At 36.1% G+C, this 25,012-nt stretch overlaps 1 protein-coding gene across 4 annotated transcripts in view; it reads left to right on the top strand.

Annotated features, from left to right (window-relative positions):
- The window catches only part of PTPRK (protein tyrosine phosphatase receptor type K), a 374,772-nt gene that overhangs the window by 332,870 nt on the left and 16,890 nt on the right, over window positions 1-25,012 (top strand). The window contains exons 14-20 of one of the 4 annotated variants that reach the window (XM_079332189.1): window positions 6,366-6,501; window positions 13,414-13,574; window positions 15,505-15,540; window positions 19,011-19,195; window positions 20,918-21,005; window positions 21,814-21,890; window positions 24,468-24,504. In XM_079332189.1, the coding sequence (XP_079188315.1) occupies window positions 6,366-6,501; window positions 13,414-13,574; window positions 15,505-15,540; window positions 19,011-19,195; window positions 20,918-21,005; window positions 21,814-21,890; window positions 24,468-24,504 (720 nt within the window). Of the gene's footprint in view, window positions 1-6,362; window positions 6,502-13,413; window positions 13,575-15,504; window positions 15,541-19,010; window positions 19,196-20,917; window positions 21,006-21,813; window positions 21,891-24,467; window positions 24,505-25,012 lie in introns of all 4 variants that reach the window. The other 3 variants (XM_079332188.1, XM_079332191.1, XM_079332190.1) reach the window with 3 other exon arrangements.

Raw genomic sequence — 25,012 nt, 5'->3', positions numbered from 1 at the left:
TCTTTCTTATAATGCCACCCTAAGCATCTGTAATTTAGAGTCCTGCCAGCAACAGCTTAGATGGATCCAAACCCCAGTAAACTTCTGTCACGCCTTCATCTCCCAGAAGCTGTACTCCAATAGAGAATCTCTAGGAGCTGTAAGGAAGGGAGAATTGTGGAGATTCCTTTCCCATTAAATATATCTTAAGCTTTCAACTTCAGAAGGAAAAATCGGTAGTGCTGGACCAAAGTGACCCACGAGAGGATATCTGTAAGGCCTCATGAATCATGTGCATCTCCTAATCCCTGCAAATATACATTAAAATGTTTTCAACAAATAGAGTCAACTCAGGCTTTTTTAAAAAACTTAATAAAGCTAGAAGTAGTTATGGATCTTCTCTCACTGAACTTGAATTTATTAATTAAATTTCAGACACATAAAATTTTTCTTAATTGCACGATGATTATCACTGTAGAAAAGCAGTAAAAAAAATGCTGATGCAGGCAGAACAGTCTTTCTGGGCAGATGATTAAAATACAGAACAGACCAATCTAAAAAAAAATATTTGTCAGGGAATCTCACCTGGTTTTTCAACAAGCCCTTTTCTCAGGTGGTAGACTGACATCTCCAGAGCTACCTTCAGTTTTATTTGATGTTATCATGATACTACCTTGTTGAACTCATTCAGATGTCATTCCTGGATTTAATTAAAAGTTTTTGAATGTCACATAACAAAAGTGCAGAACAGATTATCTTGAGCACAGCTATTTTGAATATCAAGCTATGCAGCAATAACACCAGTTTGTGAGAATTCAAAGATCTGCCATAAACAGAAATTAACATTCAAAGAAAATGCAGTGTAATAAAATAGCAGCTTTAATCATGCATAAAACTGAGTTTCTTCCGTTGCTCACACAAAGGAAACCCAGAATAAAATGCTGTGAATATTTAAAAAGTCAAATCATATTGTGGGAAGGTTAAGTATAAAACTGTTGTTTGAAACTTCTGATTTAAAAGCTGTCTTTTGGAAGGCTGGTTGTTCTCTTAGTGGTACCATGCAAACAGCCCAGAAAAATCCTACCAGAATTTTCTGCTTGAATAATTGTGTTTGGATGAGCAAGAAGAATATCATTATCTTGATTTTTACACCATCTTCTTGGGAAGGTATAGGCAAATAGATTTTGTGCTCAGTGTCATAAATTCTCCGACAGTTTTGCAAGGCTCTGTATAAATTTTGAACCACAGAAGGAAGGAGAAGACAGGAAAGAAATATGTGCCGTGACTGGATTCCTTATGCCACGGTATACTTCAGAAATTAAGTGTAAATAATATGCTCAATTTTAGAAGTGGATATTGGATTTTGGTGTGGTTGATTAAAAGTGTGGTTAAAAAATTTAGAGTAATTAAGTACATAAGGAAATTGTGAGAAGATGGACTCTACCACACCAACTGTTTGGAATTTTACTGTCCCTGAGAGAGTTAGTTATGTTAGTCTAATTTAGTACTGTTCAGAGTTGAACTTCTTGCTATTAATCATGGAAGTTGTCTAATTGAAAATTTTCCTTTAATATCTATGAAAACAAGGAGAACTTCTTATATGGTGACTGTTACTGGCTATGTGCAGAATCAGAATCACTGGATCAAGTTGTTTTATGAACTTTGTGAGTGGGGCTGTGGAATATGATTTTTGTTGCTGTTCATTAGTTCAGAAGAAAGGCAAGTAGATAAATTGCTAAAATCCAGTCTTCTCCTCCCAGTCTAGCTCATAAATCTCCACTGTAGGTAGCTATTTTTGTACAGGGGGAAAATGTAGTTAACACTGTTTCATGTCAGAAACTTTTCCTGCAAATTTTATGGAAGATGAGTTTTCACAGGTTGAAAACTGTAGGATTATTTCTTCTCAGATTTACAGAATCAAAGTGCAAAAAAACCTATTGATATGCAAAGCAAAGACATTGTAAAAGTTAACTTAATTCATGGCCTATTAGAGTAAGGCTGGCCAAAGGAATTAGTAGTCAGTAGATAGTCTATTTCTGTATGATCATCATTCTATTACAATATAGTCTATTTCTGTATGATCATCATTCTATTACAATATAAGGTTCTTTCTCAGATCAATAAACTACCTTTTAATAGAGTCTGATGTCCAAGATATAAGAAAGGATCTTAGGATGACATTACTAAAAACAAACATTAAAGATTAGTAAAGCAACTGTTTCTATAATTTAAATAATTTTAAGGCATTTTTGCCCTTCTTAGAAATATGCAGTAGTTAACTCCAATTATCAAAATAATTGCATCTCTTCAATTTAGAGATGTTGTGTTAGGATGTTGTCATGGGCCGTGTCAAAGGCTTACAGTCCAGAGAGGTGATGTCTGCAACTTTTCCCTTGCCCACTGATGTAGTCACTCCATCACAGAAGGCCACTTGATTGGTTAGGCAAGATTTGTTCTTAGTGAAGCCTTGGTTACTTCAGTCACTTTGACAAATTCAGCAGCTCAGCCTCCAGAAGAGCCACTTCAGAGAACTAAATCCTGGTTGTCTTCTAGAGGGTGAAGGAAGCGAGTTCTCAGAGTAAGCAGAAGTTTACTTGCTGCTGAAGTCCTTCTGCAACTAGCAGTCAGGAGGCATTCACTTATATGTGTAGGTTTAACATATAGACACAAGGTTTCTCTACTTTCCTCTCTAGTTATGAGCTTGCCCATTCAAGCTCACACACAGTTATTGCAATACACTTTGAGCTATCAAAGTAAAAATACAAGTAATATGAAATGCTTTCAAATTTGTAAGTTTCATTAAATTATTCTATGCTACATTCAATAGCTTCCTCAAAATAATCATTGCATGCAATACACAGATTACAGTGTGATTTATATCTATGATTACTTTCATATAGTCCCCAAATGTAGAATTTAGTCTAAAGAATGCATATATTATCTGTTGTTGGAAATACAATAATCTTGGCTTCATTTAAGTTCAAAGCAATTTTTCTGTTGATATTGGCACGACAAGTATTGTTTTGCCAGCAGATTTTAGCATTTTGGGTATAGAAGGCTTATCCACTGATCATACACTCGGGTGGTGTATGGCTATTCAATGGCATTTTCCTCAACTGTGGTGCATTTCTAGTGGGCACCAGCTTTATCTCATAAATAGCCTTAAAATTCATGGGAATGAGTTACTGTCCCTTACTTCAATACCCTTAATGTAAGGAAACAAAATAAATGGTTAAGAAGTAGATATCCTCCTTGCTCTCCACTGTTTGAAAAACTTGACAGACAGCTTCATTTTTAAATTACTGATAATCCAATCCAATCATTTGCCAGAGTGTATATAATAAAACACCTAAGTTAGCCAAACGTGTAAACACCCTTGGTAACCTTTCCTTCAGATTTTCTGAGACATGGACAGTCGTTTCTCTAAAGTAACTTTTCTGAATGAAACAGCTGTGTGTGTGGCCATGCAATAGTTTTAAACTCTGAGATGCACGTATATTGCAGCTTGCTCTATCGAGTTATAAGAGTCCTATCTTTCTCCAGGCAGTGTGAAACAGGTGTGTCATTCTTTTCCCTTCACTCTCTCATCACTAATACTCCCTTGAAAGTACCACTGTCCTGATCAAAGCTCAAAGCCTATAGTGTTGGATGTATTTTTGAGCCTTCAAGTTTTGAAGTACATCCTCAGGTCACTTTCAATCCCTATCATTCATATTTTGAAATCTCTGAGTCTTGGCTTTAAATCTCCATCCACACAACTAAATCTCTAGCTCCAGCCTTAGTTATTTTGTAGATTGAGTAGTTCTTACCTTGGTAGGTCAAAGCTGCTGAGCTGCACTCACATTGTACAGTTCTAGACACAGCAAATATCCCATTCCTTCACACTCCCTCTTTACCCTTCCTATGTCCTTGCTGTTTCTCAGTACTCCATACAGCAAAGATTATTTTTTCCCCATTTCCATATAAAGACATTTCTATTTAGCTTAGATTTGTCTTTTGACTTTACTGATTGGCCTTTTGGCTCTGCTGCTTATCAAATGCTCAATCACGTGTGTCACATCTAGCCCAGCTAATACTGGACTGGGAGTTGATTCATTTTAAGCATTGAGGATGTTGAATATCTACATCTTCCAGTCCTGCCTCAAAAGCCATGCTCCTCATTTCCCCTGTTAGACAGCATCATATGTGTATATGACATTAATTCCAGCTTGTGTGTGCATGCACACATCTCTAGCCTGATCCCTGCTCTTACCCCTTGACACCTCAACAACACATACAATACAAACAAAACATACAGTATTCAGTCCTTACAAGTTATGTGTGCAAGTGTACATGCAGGCATGTATTTATATGGAGAAGGTAACATTTAGTATTTCTCAGCAGAGTTCAAGCTGTAGGTGAGAGAGATGATTATGATGGATTCTTATGATGATGATTAAGTTTTACAATTAAAGCACTGCCAGATCTCTCACTGTGTGTCGAGCTCTCGTGCAGGTGTTTGAAAGAGAGCACATTGCTAATTCAGAAGGTTTTCCTGAGGGTAAGTTACTAGTACATGGTTCAGATACTGCAGAGATGAAGGTTACGAAAAAAGTAATAAAGAGTAATTTAACAACAGCATTATCCTTCCCTCAAAAGGTACTATAGGCTTCTGCACATGGAATCTGAATAGAAATGATCTGTGTAACATGGTTAAACCCAGAAGAATTAGGTACTAATTATACCTGATAATGACTACACTGGTTTTCTGAATGGAGTAGATTTTCAGGGCAGCAGTGGCCTTTGTTGACTTCACTTTGGTTTTTGTTCCACTGCCTTTGGTGATCTGTTGAGAAGCAACATAGTCTCAGACTAAAGGACACTTTCTGTGTAATGATATAACTATGCTGATACCAACAGTTTGTAACTTATTCCACATGAAGATGCTGTGAGGGGAGAGGTTAAGTGGCGTCTGCTGCATGCTGGATGGAGTGGGAGACAAGAAGCACCAGAAGCACGAGAACCCCTTTGTGCTGAGAGCAGAGGAAGGGCCACAGCCTTAGAAAGCAGGAGCTAGAGAAATGGAAAGCCATTTTCTATTCTACAAGTAAACGTCTCATGGGATTTTACCCCGGGCTGAAAACTATTTATATTTTTCATATTTTACGGAGTTGGAAAAGCTCCTGTTCCTGATCCTTTTTACACCAGGCTGTTATGCAAAGAGCTGCAGACTGAATGGCTGTGCACTTTCATGTATATTCTATTTTTTTCTCTGCTGTAACCTGTAGCCTCAACTGTGTTACAGACTGGTTTAATGTCTCTGTAGAACAGTGGTTTGTGGGTTTCTTTCAGGGCCTATAAACAGAAATAAAACTGATTTTATTTAGGCTTGGCTTTTTGAATGACCTTATTTAGAGAATCAAAATTCCCAGTAGAATGCAGATCTCAGACCAGATGGTGTAAGGTGAATTAATGTACAAAGGTGGACTGAAACTGGATGGAGGACAAAAGTACTGCAGTTTAGGGTTCACACTGTGGCTTGGAAAAAAGTGCTTTACTATTTGTCTGTAAATGTTTTCTTAATATTCAGTGTTAAATATTCCATATTTAATATCTGAAAAAAATAACATTATATGAAGTAATGGTGGTAAATTGATAGATTGTCTTTACTTTGTCTCCTGTTTTTTAATTTTTTTATTTGGAAATCCAAATAAAAAATCCTGCATGTGTGCAGGGGTGTGTATATATCCACATATTTATTCTGCTCTATACATACACATATGCTTGCTGTTGCAAGGAGGGCAACAAAGATGGTGACTGGCCTTGAGGAGAAGCTGCACGAGGAGCAGCTGAGGTCACTTGGTCTATTCAGCCTGGGGGAGACTGAGAGGAGACCTCACTGCATATACAACACCCTTGTGAGGGGAAGCAGAGGGGCAGGCATTGATCTCTTCACTCTGGTGACCAGTGACAGGACTCAAGGAAATAGCCTGAAGCTGTGTTAGGGGAGGTTTAGGCTGGATATCAGAAAAAGGTTCTTCACCCAGATGATGACTGAGCACTGGAAACCAGAGAAATGGTCACAGCACCAATCCTGACAGAGTTCAAGTGTTAGAACAGAACTCCCAAGCACATGGTGTCACTTTTGAGGATGGTGCTGTGCAGGGCCAGGAGTTGGACCCAATGATCCTTGTGGGTCCCTTCTGACTATGCTTATTCTATGGTTCTGTTAAATTTGTAGGGTAGTACATACATAAGTGTAGATGTTTAAAAACATGATGCCTGCATCTATATTTTGATTACTCTATTAAGACACACATATATTCAAAAATTGTAACCAAAAATTATTTACTTCTCTCTAGTGCTAACAAATTTAAGTAACTTCTTTATTTTAATTCATTTAGCAGCTGCAACAGAGGAACCTGAGGTGATTCCGGATCCAGCTAAACAAACAGATCGAGTGGTGAAAATAGCAGGGATAAGTGCTGGAATTCTGGTATTCATCCTACTTCTCCTTGTTGTCATATTGATCGTCAAAAAAAGGTAAGAATATGATCTGTGCTGATTGATTTTTTTTTTCCTCCCCTCTCTATCAAACAATTTTTAAAGGGTGTTTTTTGCAGGTCTTTGGGGGGGAAAAAGTTTTAGGACTGGTAGGTCCTTTTGGTCGATATTGGGATTAATTCTTTGTGTTTTCTTTCGGTTTTGCTGTGTTTCTTAGGATGTCCTTAAAGATAGGATTTCTTTATATTTAAGATCCGATAACTATACATTTTCTCATATTTATTTATTTCCAAGGATTTTTAAGTTAGAGATTGAAGAATGTACAGATTGTTGAAGTGGGTGGAATTGAAATTCATGCTGCCTTTTTTATTTTTTAAAGCAAAGAAAAAATAATAACTTATTGCACTTTTTATGTTTTAACCACTTAATGAATATCATTTTCTCTATGCGGCTCTAATGAGTTATTTGTATTTGTATGTTACCCAACTTGCAAAATAATGTAATTTTATACCTCTGTTTATGCTCTTGTAAACCTGGAGGTTTTTTCTTAAAAGTCATGCCACATCACTGTAAAATTATCTAGTGAGTCCTTAGTGCATGAAATTGTTTTAAAGTGTATTAATTTGAGTGAATTTAAATTTTTTTTCAGTGCTTTCTTAGACAGTAAGCAATATCGCCATCTTCTGGCATTGTTCAATGCTCTCCCTGCATCCTAATTCTCCTACCTGTAGTAACTTGTGTTACCCTATTGCTTGGTCAGTGTTTCAAAGCCTAGCCTTTCCAATAGTTGCAACTCTTTTAACCTGGCATAAAATTCCATAATATGTCCCTATAATTCCATAGTTATAGTATAGAAACTAATTTCTCTCTCTCTGTGCACCCTCTCCCTGGTGGTTCCCCTTCATGTGGCACAAGCTGGTTTCTCTAGGATAGAATGAGCCCTTTGCCTTCCCATGGTGTGTGCGTTGCCTTCCCTTGCCTTTTGCAGAAGTGATAATAAAAAGTATTCTTGTGATTGTTGCGTATATTCCTCTGAAATGCAGCTTGCTATTATTTTTAAAGACTAAGATCATTCTATATGTTATAATTGCTGGTTTGCATTAGATTTTTTTAATTTATTGCCTTTTCACAATTATCCCTGGAGATATATAACTTGGAGAAGAAACGTCTGCATTAGAAACATTAGGTATGCTTATAGTGTTCTGTGTTAGTTAGCTACATATGTGATTTTTCCCAAAAGTGCTTTCACTTTTCTCTGTTGTTTACCTCTGTGGTTGAGAATTAACACATATGCAAAAGGTCCAACTCATCATGTGCAAAAAAGACATACAGTCAGCCAATTTTCTTTATTTACAAGACTTGAAAAGCAAAAAAGAAGTTGTTTTCAGCTTTTAGGAGGAAATCTCTATATTGTAGCTTTGTAGCAAGGTATGTTCTGGGAAGTATCATCTTAGTGCGTGTTACAGTGGTCCCCTCATGTTTAATAGAAAATTCTCTGTGTGTGCACGTGTGTTTGTGTGAGAGAGAGAGACTGTCTAACACTACAGAGTGTCAGTCACTTCCAGATGTGATTGACTAGTTTTGCAAGTAGCAAACAAACAAATCCATGTGTACATTTTTCCTATTCTTTTAGCCTCTTCCATTAAGAGTCCTTTTAGGCTCAAATTTTCGCTATTAAATTGTTTGACCAAAGTGAGTTTATTATATCTGTGAAATGTTATTTTTAAATTTCCCTTTTTCCCCCCTTTCCCTCCTCAGAACCTGTGAAGGCAATATCCTTTTAGAAATTATCATTATTCTATAGCACATAATATTTCTAAACTCCTGTAGTATTTGTATTCTGAATAGGTGAGAAATTAACCTGCTTAATGAATCTTTAATGTTTGGCAATTTTTCATCATGATAGTTTAATTAGTTTCTATTGCTTATGTTGTAGGTGTGCCAGTCTCATCCCCCTCTGCCTTTAGTAAAAATGGGCACTTTTTTTATACCAGCCTTAGTCAAGGTCTCTTACAAACAGCATAGAAAAACTATGTTCCTGAGTTAAATCTAGTGAACCAGGGCAATTCATATAATGAAGAAACAGCTGTAAAAAGTCTGACACATACACACATACAAAAGCACACTTCACTTAGTTGTGGTGGGACTGAAAACCAATCCGTCTGAATCATCCTCTGTAGTGTACCTATTCAGTGATCCATTATGTAGTATCCCTTTTGGTACCCCAATTGACCACAGCTTATTAGATGGAAATGTCAATAAAACAATGGTTTCTGCATTTTTATTGGTTTATTAAGTTGTATGGACAGACACAGCTATCTCAAACTGATTAAATGCAGCATTACATTTTATTGAAAAATGGAGTACTAAGCAGTTTTGTTCATGAGCTTGAGATGTTTTCGGCTTTGCCTGATCATTTTGTACAAATTGCTTTGAAGTTTTCCTGAATTAAGCTCTTAAATGCTTTTACAGACTTTTACTGGAGTAATCAAACCAGCTAAGAAAAGGGATACTGCATCTTTAACAAGCAATGCCATTTTTATTTTCGAAATCATTGTTGGACTATTTCCAAATGTCCTTCATTTCCTTCCATTTGTTTACCTTCCATGTTTTTAATGCTTAGCATGACTACATCAGCATTTCCAATTGTAAGATTTTAATATAGAAACCATATGTTTGCATTCAGGAAATGTGTGGTGGATATGCCAGTACACACATGTCTGCTGAAAATGTGCAGTTTTCTCTAAAATGTGTGTACTCATATAGCTACGCATAGTACGCATACAAACATATATGTATACAACTGTGTACTGATAAATATGTTAAAGTGAATGACAAGAAATTGTTTTCTGACTAAATGTATTTATTAATGGAACCTTTATCTTTTGTGACTGAAAAGTAAAAAGCATATCTGCTGCACAAGATTTGTACACAGCTGTTCATTTGTCATGACATCTAGGCGGTAATCATTATATTATGCTGAACTGCATGTTGAATTTACACAATCCATTTAATTTTAAAAATTTTTGGCAATAAGTGAAATTTCAGCATGTAATTTACTCAAGTGATCTTTCTAGAAAGCAAATCATTTTTATACGCTAGGGGTTTTTTGTTTTTATTTTGTTTTTAGTTGCATGGCAAAGTAAGGCTAGTTAGTGCATGAGCAAGTTGAAATGCTAACCAAAGAAACATGAATTTTTCAACTTTTTTTTTTTTTTAAACGCACATTTCTCTGCTTTATTGGATGTGACAGAGTCACGCTTTTCATTCACCATTGCTTCTCTTTTTCCACTGTCTGTGATTTGCTTGCCAGGAGGAGCTACTATTCTTACTCCTACTATCTGTAAGTAGCATACGGGTGACTTACTATTTTATGTGTTTTAAAGATGCAGTATCCCTTTTTAAAAAAGAAAAACAGTCTCTTTAAGTTTGCTAAAGTTTTATTGATAGTTACTTTTCCTTGTTCTCAGGCTTGAAAAATTGCTTGTGTCATTGTCCCTGCTATTCTTACCCTGATGTTTCTTTTTTTTAAAGGGATATTGTATTTCTAATTGTATATTGAGATTTAGCTTTTTGCTACAGTTTTTTTCCATAACTATCATTTTAGCTTATTATAATCATAATTTAATTTGCATTATGATTCACAGCAACACATCACACTAAGGAAAAAAGATCTTGTCCCATTTCCTAGTTAGTGAACTGTGCTGTAAATCACAAACGGCATTCTTAGAGTATCAGTTCAGGAATGATCTTGTGCACCATTTTCCTGTGCAGGTTGTAGACAGATGCCAAATTTTTTAAAATAGTTTATGATCTGCCTCTTTTGCTTTTGAGGTGTTTTGCATACACATACTAAAGTGTGGATTTTATTTTATGGTATAAAAGTTTGGCTTCATTGAAGGAGAACTGACTTTTTTAATACTTGTTGACCAAATGAGTTTTTGCGGCAACTCTAACAATTTTGTCTGTGGTTGAGCAAGCAGTTGCACACATCCTTCATTTTAAATAAGATCATAAAGTGCTTGACTTCAGAGGAGTTCTAAGGATGCACTTGAGTGCTTTGATGAAGTGGTGGTGTCCGATAATGATGCTCTTCCACATTTTTAAACAGAATTAGTTGACTTCTTTAAACAAACTTAAAAATAAAATTTAAAAAAAGAGATAAGCTGTTTTAGCTGACTGCCATTCTCTGATTTATTGTGACAAATTATCATTTCCTTGTTAAATAACAATTGCTTCTACTCAAGATAATTAACCGCACAGTTTCATCTTATGATGGAGCACCTTTCCCCTCCAACCTCTATAACACCCACCTGAGCAGATTCATCCAAATGAATCCTTCAGCAGATAATGAGAATCATTTACGCTTTCTGTCAGCCTCAAGTTCTTTAACTTAATGATTTGCTTAACTATCACAAAGCATAGATCATGTGCCTTTAGCTGAGTGAGGGAAGGAAGGAAAAGGAAAGGAGAAAGAAGTTGTCATACCCCAAGGGAAGCAGGAGCTGTTGAACAATAAAAGTCTCCTCCCATTTCCCAGCAGCTTTGGGTTGCAGTGCTACAACACAATAAGCCTTTTTAGGTGTTGAAGAAGAGCATAAGAATTAGAAAGTAGCTACTGTAATAAGCTAATAACTTAAAAGCCCTAATAGCTGTTGATTTATTTAGCAAGGCTACCAGGTTTTGTTACAAAGTGGTGCTTCAAAGAAAAGCTTAATATCATCGAGAGATGAAATGTAATAGTCTTTTTGTTCCGTTTCTGAGGTGACATTAGAAAAAGGTGATCTTCAGTGTATAGAGACTGTTTGAAAGGCTTTGAAACTTTAAAAACTACTTTGAACTAGAAATGCTAGTTTTGTGGATGCTTTGATAGTATTGGAAACCAGTTATAAAGCTCAAGCAGTTTCACTCTTGGAAGTTCTTATGGTCTTCATTTGTTGAACCAGAGTATCATTTAAACCAGCTCCTCCTAAGTTAAAAGGAATTGTGAAGTAAGTGTATAAAAAAAAAAATTTAGGAGGACATCCAACAGATTTTTTATTTTTCATGCAACAACTGATACAGAGCCCTGTCAGACAATAGTTTGATGAAAAAAATTGATAGGTTTAGAGACCATCTTTGGGATTTTTGTTATAAGAATGTTACTGAGTAGTACTTTTCCAACTATTCCATTTGTAGATGGAGCAAAATGGGAGGGGGAGGGGGTGTTGGAATCTGACAAAATAAGGCCATGTGTCTGATTGGTGGAAGAATCTACTATTCACAGGAGGGCTTTGTCCATCCATATGCTACACCATAATCCCTCATTGTAAACCAAGACTGTTAACTTAAGAAACAGCCCTATAACATTTTCTTAAATACGCACGAGCATGAAGTACTTCTTGCCCTAGACAACAGTGTGGGCTCTTTGTGGTGAACTTTCCCAGGACTCAACAAGTAAATGGATGGATAATTTGCATTAATATTCTTCATAGAATCCCAGAACAGTTTGTGTTGGAAGGAACCCTGAAAATCTAGTTCCAAACTCCCTGCTGTGGGCAGGGACACCTTCCACCAGATCCAATTTCTCAGAGTCCTATCCCACCTGGCCTTGAACACGTCCAGAGAGGGGAGGTCCACAGCCTCTCTGGGCAGCTGCTGTCAATGTCTCCCCACCTTGATAGTAAAGAATATCTTCTTATCATCTAATGTTATAATATGTAATAAGTATCTAATATTATCCTTGTCTGATCCTAGCATGTGCATTTAATATTTAGAGTTGGCCAGCCTTTTATTAAAGAGAAATGTAAGATAAACCCTGTCTAAACATTTAGCAGAACATTTGATGGTATTCTATGCAGAAAAAGATTATGAAGATAAGCTGTGTATTAAACATACCTTTACAAGAACTCAGTACATTAAGTGATGATTGTGTGTCTCCCCTGTAGTATCAGATTTATCCAGCTAAGCAGGTTGGCTATCTAATGTGTCATAGTCATGGCTTCAGCTGAAAATGGAGATTTCAGAACAGTTTGATGCATGTTGCAGATTTCTGTAGAACCAAAGCGCACCTCATGCTGCTCTGCATACTTCCTACTATTGACATATATGCTTGAAATTATAATTAAAATTTATTTTCTGCTTCCATCTGACTCCCAGAGACAATGAAAATCACTTCCAGTTCCTTCTCAAAAGGGGAGAATTGAGCGATATTTCTGAAGTGTGCACTTTAAGGACACCAGCTGTTAATTTGAGGGGCTTAGTTCTACAGATTAGGCTGGTCTTTAACTGTGATACAGTCAGAGTGTAATACAGGTCAAAATTGTGATGTTCCCAAACTGCATGAAAGAGTAGAATGAGAAGGGCGGTTTTGTTTTTCAAAGACCCACAGTGTGGTATCTTCTCATTTCTTGTATACTGAATGGGCAGCACAAACTTTTACATAGAACGTAATATAAATATGCAATATAAATATGTTTTGAATAATTATGCTTCTTTTGTTACTTCATAGGTTTTCTGACTAACAAAGTAATTTAGAAGGTTACATGACTCTTTTTCACAACAACGCAAGCAAGGGGAATGAATTATCCATTTATAAAATCAAAACAGATATTTAAATGGAGATGGTTGATAAAACTGCATGCACAGATGCTTCTTATTTGTCATTTCAGTTAAAAAGTAATTATATTCTCTAATTTGTTTATATTAGTGTAATTACTCCACAGGGAAAAAGAAAAATTATTACCAGGGTACAGAAGTAAGCACTTCCATTACAGCACTTGTGTGTGTACAGAAAACACAAGACCATGACTCTTTCATAGCAGGCAGTACAGTATTGCCCCATGCTGAAAAAATCACACACAGGGAAATAAGTCAAACTTTTCAGTCATTCAAGATTATAGAGAATGACTACTGTAAACATCATCATTCATCAAATATTAAGGTGGTTTACTTTTTTTTTTGGCTGGGCAGCAAACTTGCAAAGAAGCGCAAGGATGCCATGGGAACCACCCGGCAGGAGATGACCCACATGGTGAATGCCATGGACAGGAGTTACGCCGACCAGAGCACTCTGCATGCAGAGGATCCTCTGTCAATCACATTCATGGACTCACATAACTTCAGCCCCAGATGTAAGTAGACAGTGATAGATGCTTCAGAGTGTAGGTGAATGCAGAAATACAGGAAACCATTCTGCTTTTTAAGGAAAATTGTTTTACATTCCAGGTTTTCCAGGAATGCTGGTAAAGCAAAAGGTTGAGTAGGGATGTTTGCATGTTGTCCTATTGGAATGTGATAGATTATTTCATTAAATATTTCTATGTGCTTTCATTATGCAATGATATTTGTTTCAGGGGAAGTATTATACTTTTAAAATGCCTCAGTTAAAACTTGAAATTCAGTTTTCTCTCATGAGACTATTTAATGCCAGCACGTTAAATATTACAGCATAACACCATGTCTGCAATGAATAATAACATGAGGTCCAAATTAATTTCTATTTTTTTGGCAGTAAGGACATTACAACAGAAGGGAACATTGACAATTTTCATTGCTGTTTGTGAATTTTAGGAACAAGCTTGTTAATATATCTGCAAATTTGTTCTATATTTGTATTCATTTTTTGAACAGACATGCCAACTGTCTGGTTTACAAAATCTTTGGATTTCTGTCTGTTAAGGGTTATAGCTGCCACTGTTCAGCACTCCTGCCTCCCAACATCTGCACTACACCTTGCCAAAAGCAAGGTACTCCACTGAATATTTTAAAACTAGTGTATAAATTACAAAGGGATACAATTCTGCCATGGAGCTGGTAGGAACCTAAGCTTCTTACAGCTCCATGGACTTGTGGCTTGGCTTTAAACAGATTTGAACAGCCTGAGCTGCTTCTGAATTGCCATCTTTTGGGAATGACACTCCATGTCTCTTCTCATCTCCCATACTGCTTGTCATGCTTCAGCAAAATACATCCATTAATGCTCTTAAGGTCTTTCCCATTTGTTATAGGGGAAATGGCTTTTGGAGGAGGGTTTATTGCTTGGTTTATTGAGCCTTACCAAACTGCTAAGTGCTAACATTTTAAGTGTCTCATAACCAATTATAAATGGGAGTATCAGCCTGGTGGTTTATCTACACAGTTTTGGCAGGAACTGTTTGAAAAGTCTCTGAAGTTTGATGTCTTATTGGTACTGAAATTTGTGGAGGTAGGATTGCAGAGATTGGTTTCTAGCATCCTAGGTATGTGATTTTTTGTGTATTGAAGGATTTGTTTCTTCTGACCACTGTCTGTGCTGAGACAAGTCTTCCAAGATTTCAGGGTTTCCTGCTATGCGACAAAATTTCAGGCAGATTGTTTGAGAACTGGAGTTTAATTCTGTAAGACACTTTGACATTATAATGTTTTGTTCCAGTCTGGAACAAAACAAATGCTGGATTCTGCAATTTCTGTCCCAAACAGTGCATTTATCTCTGCATGGTTCTAGATGTGAGAAGAAAAGCTAAAATTCTATTAATTTTATTCAGACATCTGCATCTGTGTATCTTTGATTTTCCTTTACTCATTACAAGCAATCTCTTTGGTACTGAACATTAAAAAAGCTATTAAGATTAGAAATGTATATAATTTTTTTAATTATCTGGAAAACTTTATAGAAATACTATTTTATTTTGAGATTAGCTATTCAAGTATTATATAAGAGGATGGGTTTAAAAGGAAAGAATTGAGTTCTATGAAAGTGAACCTTTATTGTGAAGCAAAAAAAAACAATAGTGAAGGAGGAGCCCTTTCAAAAACTAAATTACATGTAATGTCTTCTTTATTTCATTTCAGTAAGGATCTCTTTGCTCTTATCATTACATTTCTGAAGTCTGAAATCACTGCCTTTCATGCCTCTTTTATTCAGCATGCTTTCTGAAACTGTATTCATTCTTGTTTTCTCTTGTAATAAAATTAATGGAGTTTAGTTATCACTTGATCACACTCTGAAGTATATTGTTATTATTCTTAAGAATATACAAATTAAGGGTAATGTGTTTCTTCATGGGCTTTGTTTTTCTGCAGTGCCCAATGATCCACTTGTGCCGACAGCTGTGTTAGGTGAGGACCCCAGTCCTTCATTATCCATTCCTGCATGAGTTCTGTCTCCTTGCATGGTTGAATGTTGAAACAGCTTGTTTTATGTAAAACTATGCTGTTACCAGAAAATAATTCTACACTCAGTTCATCAATTCAGAATTAGACTGACAACAATTTTAGAATAACAATTATTTTTTATTCTCATTAAAAAGTTATTCCTAGTCGCTGCTAACTGAAGAGCAAATGAGAAAATATGTAAATGGAAAATACTAAAGTGTTAGTATTGGAAATGGAAATAGAATAGTAAATGGAAAAACTTTCAGAACATCTAAGAGGAAACATCAACTTTCTTTGAATGTTCTGAACAAGTACTTCTGCATGCCAATATTATCAACATAATTCAATTGGCATTAAATAGTAAATGGTTCAGCTTTGTGCTTACTTTAAAAAGAAGAGCATACATTGAAATGGACAGGCTGCATGTGTCTATGCTGCATCTAACACTAACTACAGATTTTAGAGTTGTTTTTTTTTTTTAATAAGAAGATAAAAGTATAATTTGTGCCTAAGTTCTTGGTTGGATAATCACAATGTGCAATATTGAGTTTCAGTCAGTTGCTGTGATTATTTTAGGATAAAAAAATTATATCAGAAAGTGGATGTGAATTGATGTTGAACATGTTGAAAATTAGATTCCAAGCAGTAAAGCTTAAAGGAACCTGGAGGTAATGAAATTCCTCCTCTATTTTGAGGAGGGACATTATACACAAAATGCAGATTCTTTATGGGAATTATCAAATTATGTTTTAGAAATTTGTAGCAAACAGAATTTTGCTCTTACACTGGAATGTTCCAGTGCCTCAGTCCTCCTTAGAAAGAATAAATTCTGATTCATATTAGTAATATTTGGGACCCAAAGGTCAGTTCTCTGAGTATTAATTACTACTTATCGGTGTTATTACTAAATGTTATTAATTCTCACCCCTAGTTTTTCCTAACTACACTAATATAGGCTAAATTTTTATTTCAGTGGATTGAGCCATTTCCTTTTGATTGCCTTGTAGAAAATATGAAAAACTGGCACATTTCTGTCCTTTCAAGACAGTCTTTTACACATTGAAAGGTTCATGTCCTCAATTATTTCTCTTTTAGTTGAGTTTAAGCCAGTTCTTTCACTCATCATCTTGTGGATGATATTTTCTAAATTTGTTGTCATTATTTTCCTCTGAATGTTTTCCAACTTTCCAACTCAAAGGTTGAATTTTAAATTGCACTGCCCCAAATCAAGTGGTTTTGTTGGAAGAAGTCTTAATATTGAGCTGAGTGGAAAAGGTACCCCCATGCCCCACTTTTACTGTTTCTGTCAACTGAACTGTATTTTTTCCTTTTTATTGTGTTCATGTTGCTGACTTGCATTGAGTTGCCTGTTAAGATCACAGTTATCATTTCCCAGTCCATTACTCCATTCTGTAGTTACATATTTTGCTTCCCTTTCCAACACATGCTTATTGTTTCATTCACCATTCAATTCACCTTGTTGATTTTTGCATTGTCTCCCAAATAATCAAGATAACTTTGAAATCTGATCCTGCTTGCTTGTGAAGTGCTCATGGTACCTTCCCACTCAGTGCCATACTGCCATGGTATTTTCTGCTGTGGCAGACACAGTTACAGACAGCTGTGAATACAAGGGCAATGAACTAACTGAAGACCAGCTTAATAGTTCCTGTCTGCTTTTTCATCTACTGGTAACGATATTCTGGGCATGATAATTTCCTCATAGAAGGAAATCATTGATAGTTGGAAGAGGTACTAATTTTCATTGAGTGGACTGTAATACTGGAGAGAAGTGTACAAGTTTTTGGGCACACCATATACTAAAAGCTGGTTGTCTGTAACCTTGTTCAGTAACCTTTGCTCAGCCCAGCATGACAAAACAGTTTTCTTCTGACTTATTTAGAGAAGTGGAGTATTTTATGGGCTCTAAACCATAGAACCTTTTTTTTTTTTTTTTTTTTAATATGAAACTCTCATTACTTTGTAGCTATACTAGTTTTCCTTTTCTTCATGTATAGGTTATTAAAGTTGGTATCCAGTCTGTGTACACTAGCACTAAGTTAGTATGCCAATTTTGCTTTTCCCAAGTCCCTGTTATTACACTGATAGTATAATAATGTAGCCCTTATATTTTTTAAATGGCTTTCGTTGTTACCTATTGTGAAGATTTAACAACTTTGAATGTCACTTTCTTTTAGCCATTTTCTAATATATTCCTGAAATAAATTTCTCATGTTCTGTTCACTCATTGTTTTTTGCTGCTTCAATGGGTTAAAGTGCCTATTACTGGTAAGTATTCTGTGAGGAATGGAGAACTACAAATCCAAAGGTGGTTTGAAATGTGTGTGATTTAGTATGGGTAACACTACAATAAAAAGTGACTGCTGCATGTCACTCTCCTTGTTAGGCAGGTTAGTGAGGCATAAATTAGCTACTGAAATTAGCAGCTCACAGGTGACAGTTCAAAGAGTCGAGCTTCCCAGGAGATTTAATTTCAGAAGACATTAATAGTGTTTGTATTTTAGTGTAATTGTACAAAATCCAGCCCTTGGGGAGTTCATTTTTTTTTTCCCCTAGAGTGTTTTTCCTCCTAATCTAGATCCTTTGCAAGGAAAATGGTAAACTGATCTCAAAGAAGTTTAGGAGGGGTTGACTGCCCATTTCAGTAGCTACTTAGATTAGAATTTTATTTCCTCTGCAAATTCATTTGATCTGATAATTACTAATTTGTATAAAATGACTGTTTCATAGAAGGGATTAACAAAATTTGATCACCTGATGCAGCTTTAATGTTTGATTTTGATATGAGAATTCATGTAGCACAGAGTGTTAGGAGAAACTTCTTTGCTTATAAAGGACAAAAAATTGTGACTGAAATCAGCACACTTAACTCAAATTTCATTTTTCTGCTAAAAGACCTGAGTTAAAATGACCACTCTGTAGTGCTGATTCATCTTCCTAAGTGGAGGTGGTGTTCTGGAGTGGTGGCATAATTGCTTTTCTTTTTTACTGGGTTCTCAATTCACTCTTTGTTTGCTTTAGACAAATGATGTGCTGATACCACTATGGAATTATTCTAATTTATTGTTTAAGGTGTAATATTGCTATTGATATGTATTAGCCCTTAAAAATTTGCTTTGGTTGATAGAGTCTAGAGTCTCCAAGTACATTAATGTCATAAAGTTTTGTAGCTTCAAATAAAATGCCCCTCAGACATCTTTATTGCTGGATGAAGGACTGCAAATTTTGTATTTGTTTGCTGTTAAATTCTTTTATGTACTTCACAGTATTTATATGCTGGAGAGTAAGTGCTTTGCGTTCTCAGAAGTGAGAGATATTTTCAAAGGAAGGGGTTCAAAATAGATGTTGATATGTATAGCAGCAGGTGTTACTGCTCTGTGGGTACATAATGCTCTGATTTCTTGTGAATACAGATGAAAATCACAGTGCAACAGCAGAGTCCAGCCGACTCCTCGATGTCCCTCGTTACCTCTGCGAAGGCACAGAATCCCCGTACCAGACTGGGCAGCTGCACCCTGCCATCAGGGTGGCTGATCTCCTGCAGCATATTAACCTGATGAAGACCTCTGACAGCTATGGATTTAAAGAGGAGTATGAGGTGAGATCTCCAGTGGTGGGGCTTTGCTAGGAAAAATCCCTTTGAAACAGGCAGCCTTTTGTTTGCATTGTATTGAAAGAGGATGGAACTAAATGTCATGGGTTTAAGTGAGAAACAGATTAACAGGCATAAGATACTTATATCTGTAACCCAGAAGTGAAAGAGTAAATGGGTCCAATAGTTTGAGCCTTTACAACTGCCTGGTAGAAAATCCCTGTGTGTTCCCTAGGGTATAAAAAGAATCTTTTGGACATATTGTAAAAAGCTGCCACTCTTTTGTTGCTGCTCTTTAGTGGAAATGCTGTAATTAGCTATGTGAGCTATTTTTAGTGCAGATCTCCTGGATTAGGTTAAAGTGAAGGATTTAACCTGCCTGGTTTTACAAGAAACATTAACTGGAAGCACTCTCCTGATTTATTTTAGAATCTCACTAGGGCAATACTGGGAATTAGCACCAGCTGAGAAGCAGTAAGAGATGATAAGGGTAGTAATGTCTTGAAGCTCTAATTAAACCTGCCTGGGCATGTCTACTTACAACTATAATGTTAAAATGGAAGCAAGAAATTCCCATCACTGGAGGTAGAAGATGAGTACAGATTTGTTTTGCTTCTGATCTCTGAATCTGTTGTGGTTCTTTGGGATTAGGACATCAGGCAGGACACACAGTAAAGGTGGGAATGGGACTGCCAAGGTTGCTCACAATACAGCTAGGCTTACAATGAGTTTTCTCTGAGTAAGTAATCTCTTCTGACACAGTTTTCACCCTTCTCTCTTTTCTGCAGCTGTCTCTACTGTAAACATAAGAACTGGAATAAATAAATGTGTGGTTTTTAAAAGAATATTATGCTCTTTTCCTCTCTTTTACTTAAACATGCTTTGTTATGCTCTGCCTAACTTCAACGCTAAGACCAAGTGAAGCCACTGTTGCGGGGGAGGGTGTTCCTGATGCCATATGAGGTGTTTTCCTGCTTGCTACTTCTTCTATCTCTATACATGACATCTATTCCCTGTTTTGGGGTTCTGACTGTGCATTAAAGTTCTGATTCCATGGCTACTGTGTATTTTCTGGAGATAACTTAACCAGGATAAGAGATCATCTGGAAGGAAGGAGTAGCATAGACCTACAACAGCAGTAAAATATCTACGGGTAATGAAGAGAAAGCCAAGGAGAAATAAAAACTGCTTCTATCAATACTGAGAGATCAAAGTCTTAAGGGTTCAAAAATGCAGAATAATTTCACTAGTGGCTAGAGGGAGGGGTATGAGGAAAGGCAAAAGGAACAATGAACATTGAGGAGAGTTCCTGATGTCTCTGTAGAAAGAAAAGATGTGTTACTAAGTAATGTGGAAAGCAATGTGATGCTGTAGTAAACAGGCTGTGTATTACAGTGTCTTATGAGAAGAGTGATCAGTCTCTCTGTGCTTTCTCAGTTCAATGTCATTCCTCCATAGCAAGGATGTATAAGCAGGTTAGCCTTCTGGCAATTACAGATTTGAAATCCCTGTGGAGTTCCTCAGTGAGTTTCCCATTTGCTGGTAGCAGTCAGAAGGAGAGAGGCTCTGTTCTTCTCTAGATATTTCTGTACCGTGGTACTGCCTGAGTGACTGGGGCAGGCGAGCAAAGTTGAGCTTACTTTGTGGTGGGGCAGTTCTTTTAAACTGTTGTTTTTGGAGATAAATTAATGGTCAGAATGTTTTCTTTCGGAACATTTTTATTTATAGAGTTTCTTTGAGGGGCAGTCAGCTTCTTGGGATGTCGCTAAGAAGGATCAAAACAGAACAAAGAACCGCTATGGAAACATTATAGCATGTGAGTATCGGTGTCCTCGGTTTGAGCCATAGCTCTACTCGTGTGTTACTCGGGCCCTGCTCTCTCTTCCTTTGCGAGTCTCCGGTGGCACAGCTGCTTAGTACCTGCAGTGGAGAAGCAGAACAGTGCCTCTTTCAGCTTTTCTTGTTGTTATTCTTCACAGTTCAACTTTCTTCCTTTTATAACTCAGGCTGAATTTCGCATTTTCATCTCTGTTGTGCAAGCTGTGGTAAGCATACATCAGCAGCACGCTGGCACTCGTCTGGATGTTGATTCTGTTTATTCACAATTTGCATTGTTTTACCCATACAATTGAGCATGCAGGAATCACCGTGCTGGAGAAGTCCCTGAATGGGTAGAGTTACCTCTTCATTGAATCCCAAGTGCTTTGCTAACTCCTTTGTCTTGATTTCAATAATGTCTCAGTATGAGCTTGAGCAGGCTTGGGTTGGAAGTGAGGATACAGTAATCAGCATTTTTGGTTTTCTAGATTACCAGCCATGGAGCTGATGTTGAAAGGGACTTTGAGCAAGTAACCTGGTTTCTTTGTGTCTTTTTAACCACATGTAACTGTGCCAATACCTTTCAGCTGCACTTAAAGTAGTGAATGTTGTGAATGTTTTTTGAAGTAATTGCAGACCTCAGACAAAATGATTCTTTCTATTTCTGTGTGAATACTTCATTTTTAAGGATTGCAAATTGTGAGGTGCTTATGCCAGCCAGTTGTGGTTTTCTAGATGACTTACCGTTAATATCTTACTTAAAAATCACACTTCAAAAAGGCTCCGTAACCACTTGGTTTTTACAGATGACCACTCCAGGGTGATTTTGCAACCTGTTGAAGATGATCCATCTTCAGATTACATTAATGCCAACTACATAGATGTGAGTGGAATGCACAGATTTCTCCCTCTCAATTTGCCAGCTTCTCTATGTGAAATTATTGCATGTTATGCTACAAAATTATTGAAAGCTTTCTTTTATTAAGAACAAATGTACACTTTCCTTGTTCTACGTCCTAGTACTCACTGACATTGTTGTGCTTTCTTTCACATCTGACTTTGGTTTGGGCTGTAGATTTGGCTGTACAGGGATGTAAGTACCACTATATGTGAATAACAGCATCCTATTGTAAATATTTAATATAGATATTGTTATTAATTACTTTCCTCTTCTATTTTTATCAGTTGATAACTATGCATGCCTCATCTAATTTATCTCATCTGTTCCTTTAAAAAATTTCTTTTTTGTGTGAATATTTTTTGTACCTGTTTTGAAAAGATAATTTAGCCTTTTAGCTTAGCTCTGCATATTATTGGATGTTAGGTAACTCAGGTGAGCCTACCTGTCAAAGAGAATTTGCTGTTCCCATTTTTTAGTGGTGATTTTGAACGCTAGCTTTTCTTTTCCCCTTCCCACGTACATGTAAGAAGCTAGATAATATGCTGCACTGTAGTTGCTTGAAAATATACCTGTGGACTAGTCATAATATGTATGGCCAAAAAAAGGAGGGATAATGACATTTGTAGGTTGGGGGTTTTTTTGTTAGTTTGTTTTTAATAACATTTTGGATAACCAATATTTAGCTGGCATTTGCTTTAAGGTGCTAATTCAGTTATTAAAAAGTATATACACAAACACACACACATACATATATATTTTAACACAGAAATTTCCTCACTTCTGCAAAAAATCTCTAAAATTTGAAATTCTATTCCTTAATCAGAATACAAATTAGTTTATAAGTTTTAAAAAATGGTCCAAATTTTGCCAGTCAATTAGACTAATGAAATATTACTTTTCTCTAATTAACACCTTAGGAATAAAAAAAATTGTTGTATTTCAATTAATTCTAAAGCAGTTTGAAACATAGTGGAATTTTTGAAATAGATGGCTTTGATTGCTTTTCTTTATAATTGCATCTTAGTAGTTTTTCCTGACCACTTTTAGTTTATAATTTATTTAAGACTCTTTAGACATTGCAGGATATAAAGATTTAGCTCCAGATATATTTCTATCTTTTTATTTGGATATTTTAACATGTCGGTCTCTGTGAAATGATACGCCTGTAATATTTTGCTTGGGACCTTAAACAAGAACTCTCACAGATTTTTAATAATTCCCTGAGGATATTGGTTTTCTTATTTAGGAGTGAATTGCATCTCATTAGAAACAGACAAGAAAGCTACAAGTTAAAACTGGCATTTTACAATTTTTAAGTGACACTTTTATCTTCTTCTCAAAAGCATTAGTGACTATAAACCCACATAGCACATGTTCCACTTTCACAATTTTAAGCTATGGCTTGATATTAAGTACTTCAGGAGAAATTATTTCATCATTTGATGCAATTTTGGTCTCCTGTAAAGCCAGGAGTAAATTCTCAAAAAAAAAAATTTTAGAAGCCCCGATAGGAAGGTGCTCTCACTCTAGAGAGGATAAAGAAGCAGTCTGTGGAAAAGAACATAAACTCCTTGGGTACACTGAAATCCTTCACTTTAGTAGCATCTTGTGAATACCAGGAATCCAAGGGCTTGTAGTCCCCTGTAATGCAATACTTTTAGCAAGCTTAACCTAGAGAATAATTGGAGTTATTAACATTTCCACATTGTGAAATCCAGTATTGTCTTCTCACCAGCAATGCTAAACTTTCCTTCCTCTTTGTAACTAAAATTCTGGCACTGGTCAAAATATACCCTGAATTATTTCCTCAAGAGCAGTAGCTCTTTGTCTTGCAGTTTTTTTGTAGACAATTAGTGCTGTATAGTGCTGCTTGCATTGGCATAGATCCAGCCATCTGGAAAGGCTTAGTTCTGTAGGGTTATCTATTTAGAATATAATATATATTAGATATATATATATATGTGTGTGTGTGTGTAAGACTGTGTATATACTTGTGTGTATCATGCCCACTGTAACTGATGCACACTTTGTACAGTTCAGCAGATTTCACTGCAGTAGGACCTTGGTTCTGTGCACACATCAATGTGTCTGTCCCCATTAGTCAGGGCTGAGGCACACACCTCTTTGTGGGATTCTCTGTATTTTTTTCACATTTTTCTATGTATTTTTTCACATTGGCTAAGTTGGGAACACAGATCAGCTCTGAGATAGTATGGTGGTAGAGAGTTTTTATTAAATTTTAAATAAAACCAGTATATACAGCTAGGAAATAATGTCAATAGAAGACTCATTTTTAGGTGCAAGGGACCAATTAGAGTATTCCTCCCTGGTACAATACAATGTCTGTTCAAGTCAGATGTTCTTATTTTCATTTTATCTGTTGCCATTCAAACTTTTCAATATTAACAGGTTTTTTAGGTTTTGAGCTTCATGTTGCTCTTAAATATTGGTTTGTTCTGAAAATGTCTAGATATAAGGATTCTGTAGTATCCTTATGCTTTTATTTTCCACTCTCAGTTAGTAATGTGGTACTCAAACCAACTTATATTGCTGTTTTAGGGATATCAGAGACCAAGTCACTACATTGCAACCCAAGGTAAGGATCTGCCAGCTTTAATCAAATCAAACAATCATTCTCTGTAGTGTTCCATAGTGTTTTGGTAAAATAGAAGTAGATGAAAATAAAGAATACCCAGCATTGTGAGTTGTCATCCTGTGTTATGGTAAATTAATGTAGTATGTTTGGGTGGAATGTGAATAAATTCAAAGATTGCACTAATTTATCATGCTAATTAGCTATTGAGCAAATTTGTCAGTGATAAATTCAGCTGATAAAGTCAGAACCTACTACCATGATTTCTAATTATGAAGATGAATAGAGAAAAGAGACATGGACAGAGAACAGTTTCAACCCACCCTGAGGCATTTTCCTTTCCATATTCCAATGTTTTATTTTACTGTCTACAACTTAGTCCAGAATGCAGTGAAGATAGTAATGATAAATTAAACTTTTTCAGAAAATCTGGGTAAAGTAAGGCCAGAGGACAAAGACTCTTTGTACTAAGAGTGCAGCAAGGCAAATTCTTATCATGCAACACTCTTCC

Source organism: Erithacus rubecula (assembly GCF_903797595.1).
Source record: "Erithacus rubecula genome assembly, chromosome: 2".
Taxonomy (NCBI): domain Eukaryota; kingdom Metazoa; phylum Chordata; class Aves; order Passeriformes; family Muscicapidae; genus Erithacus; species Erithacus rubecula.
This window is presented reverse-complemented; position numbering and strand designations above follow the sequence as displayed.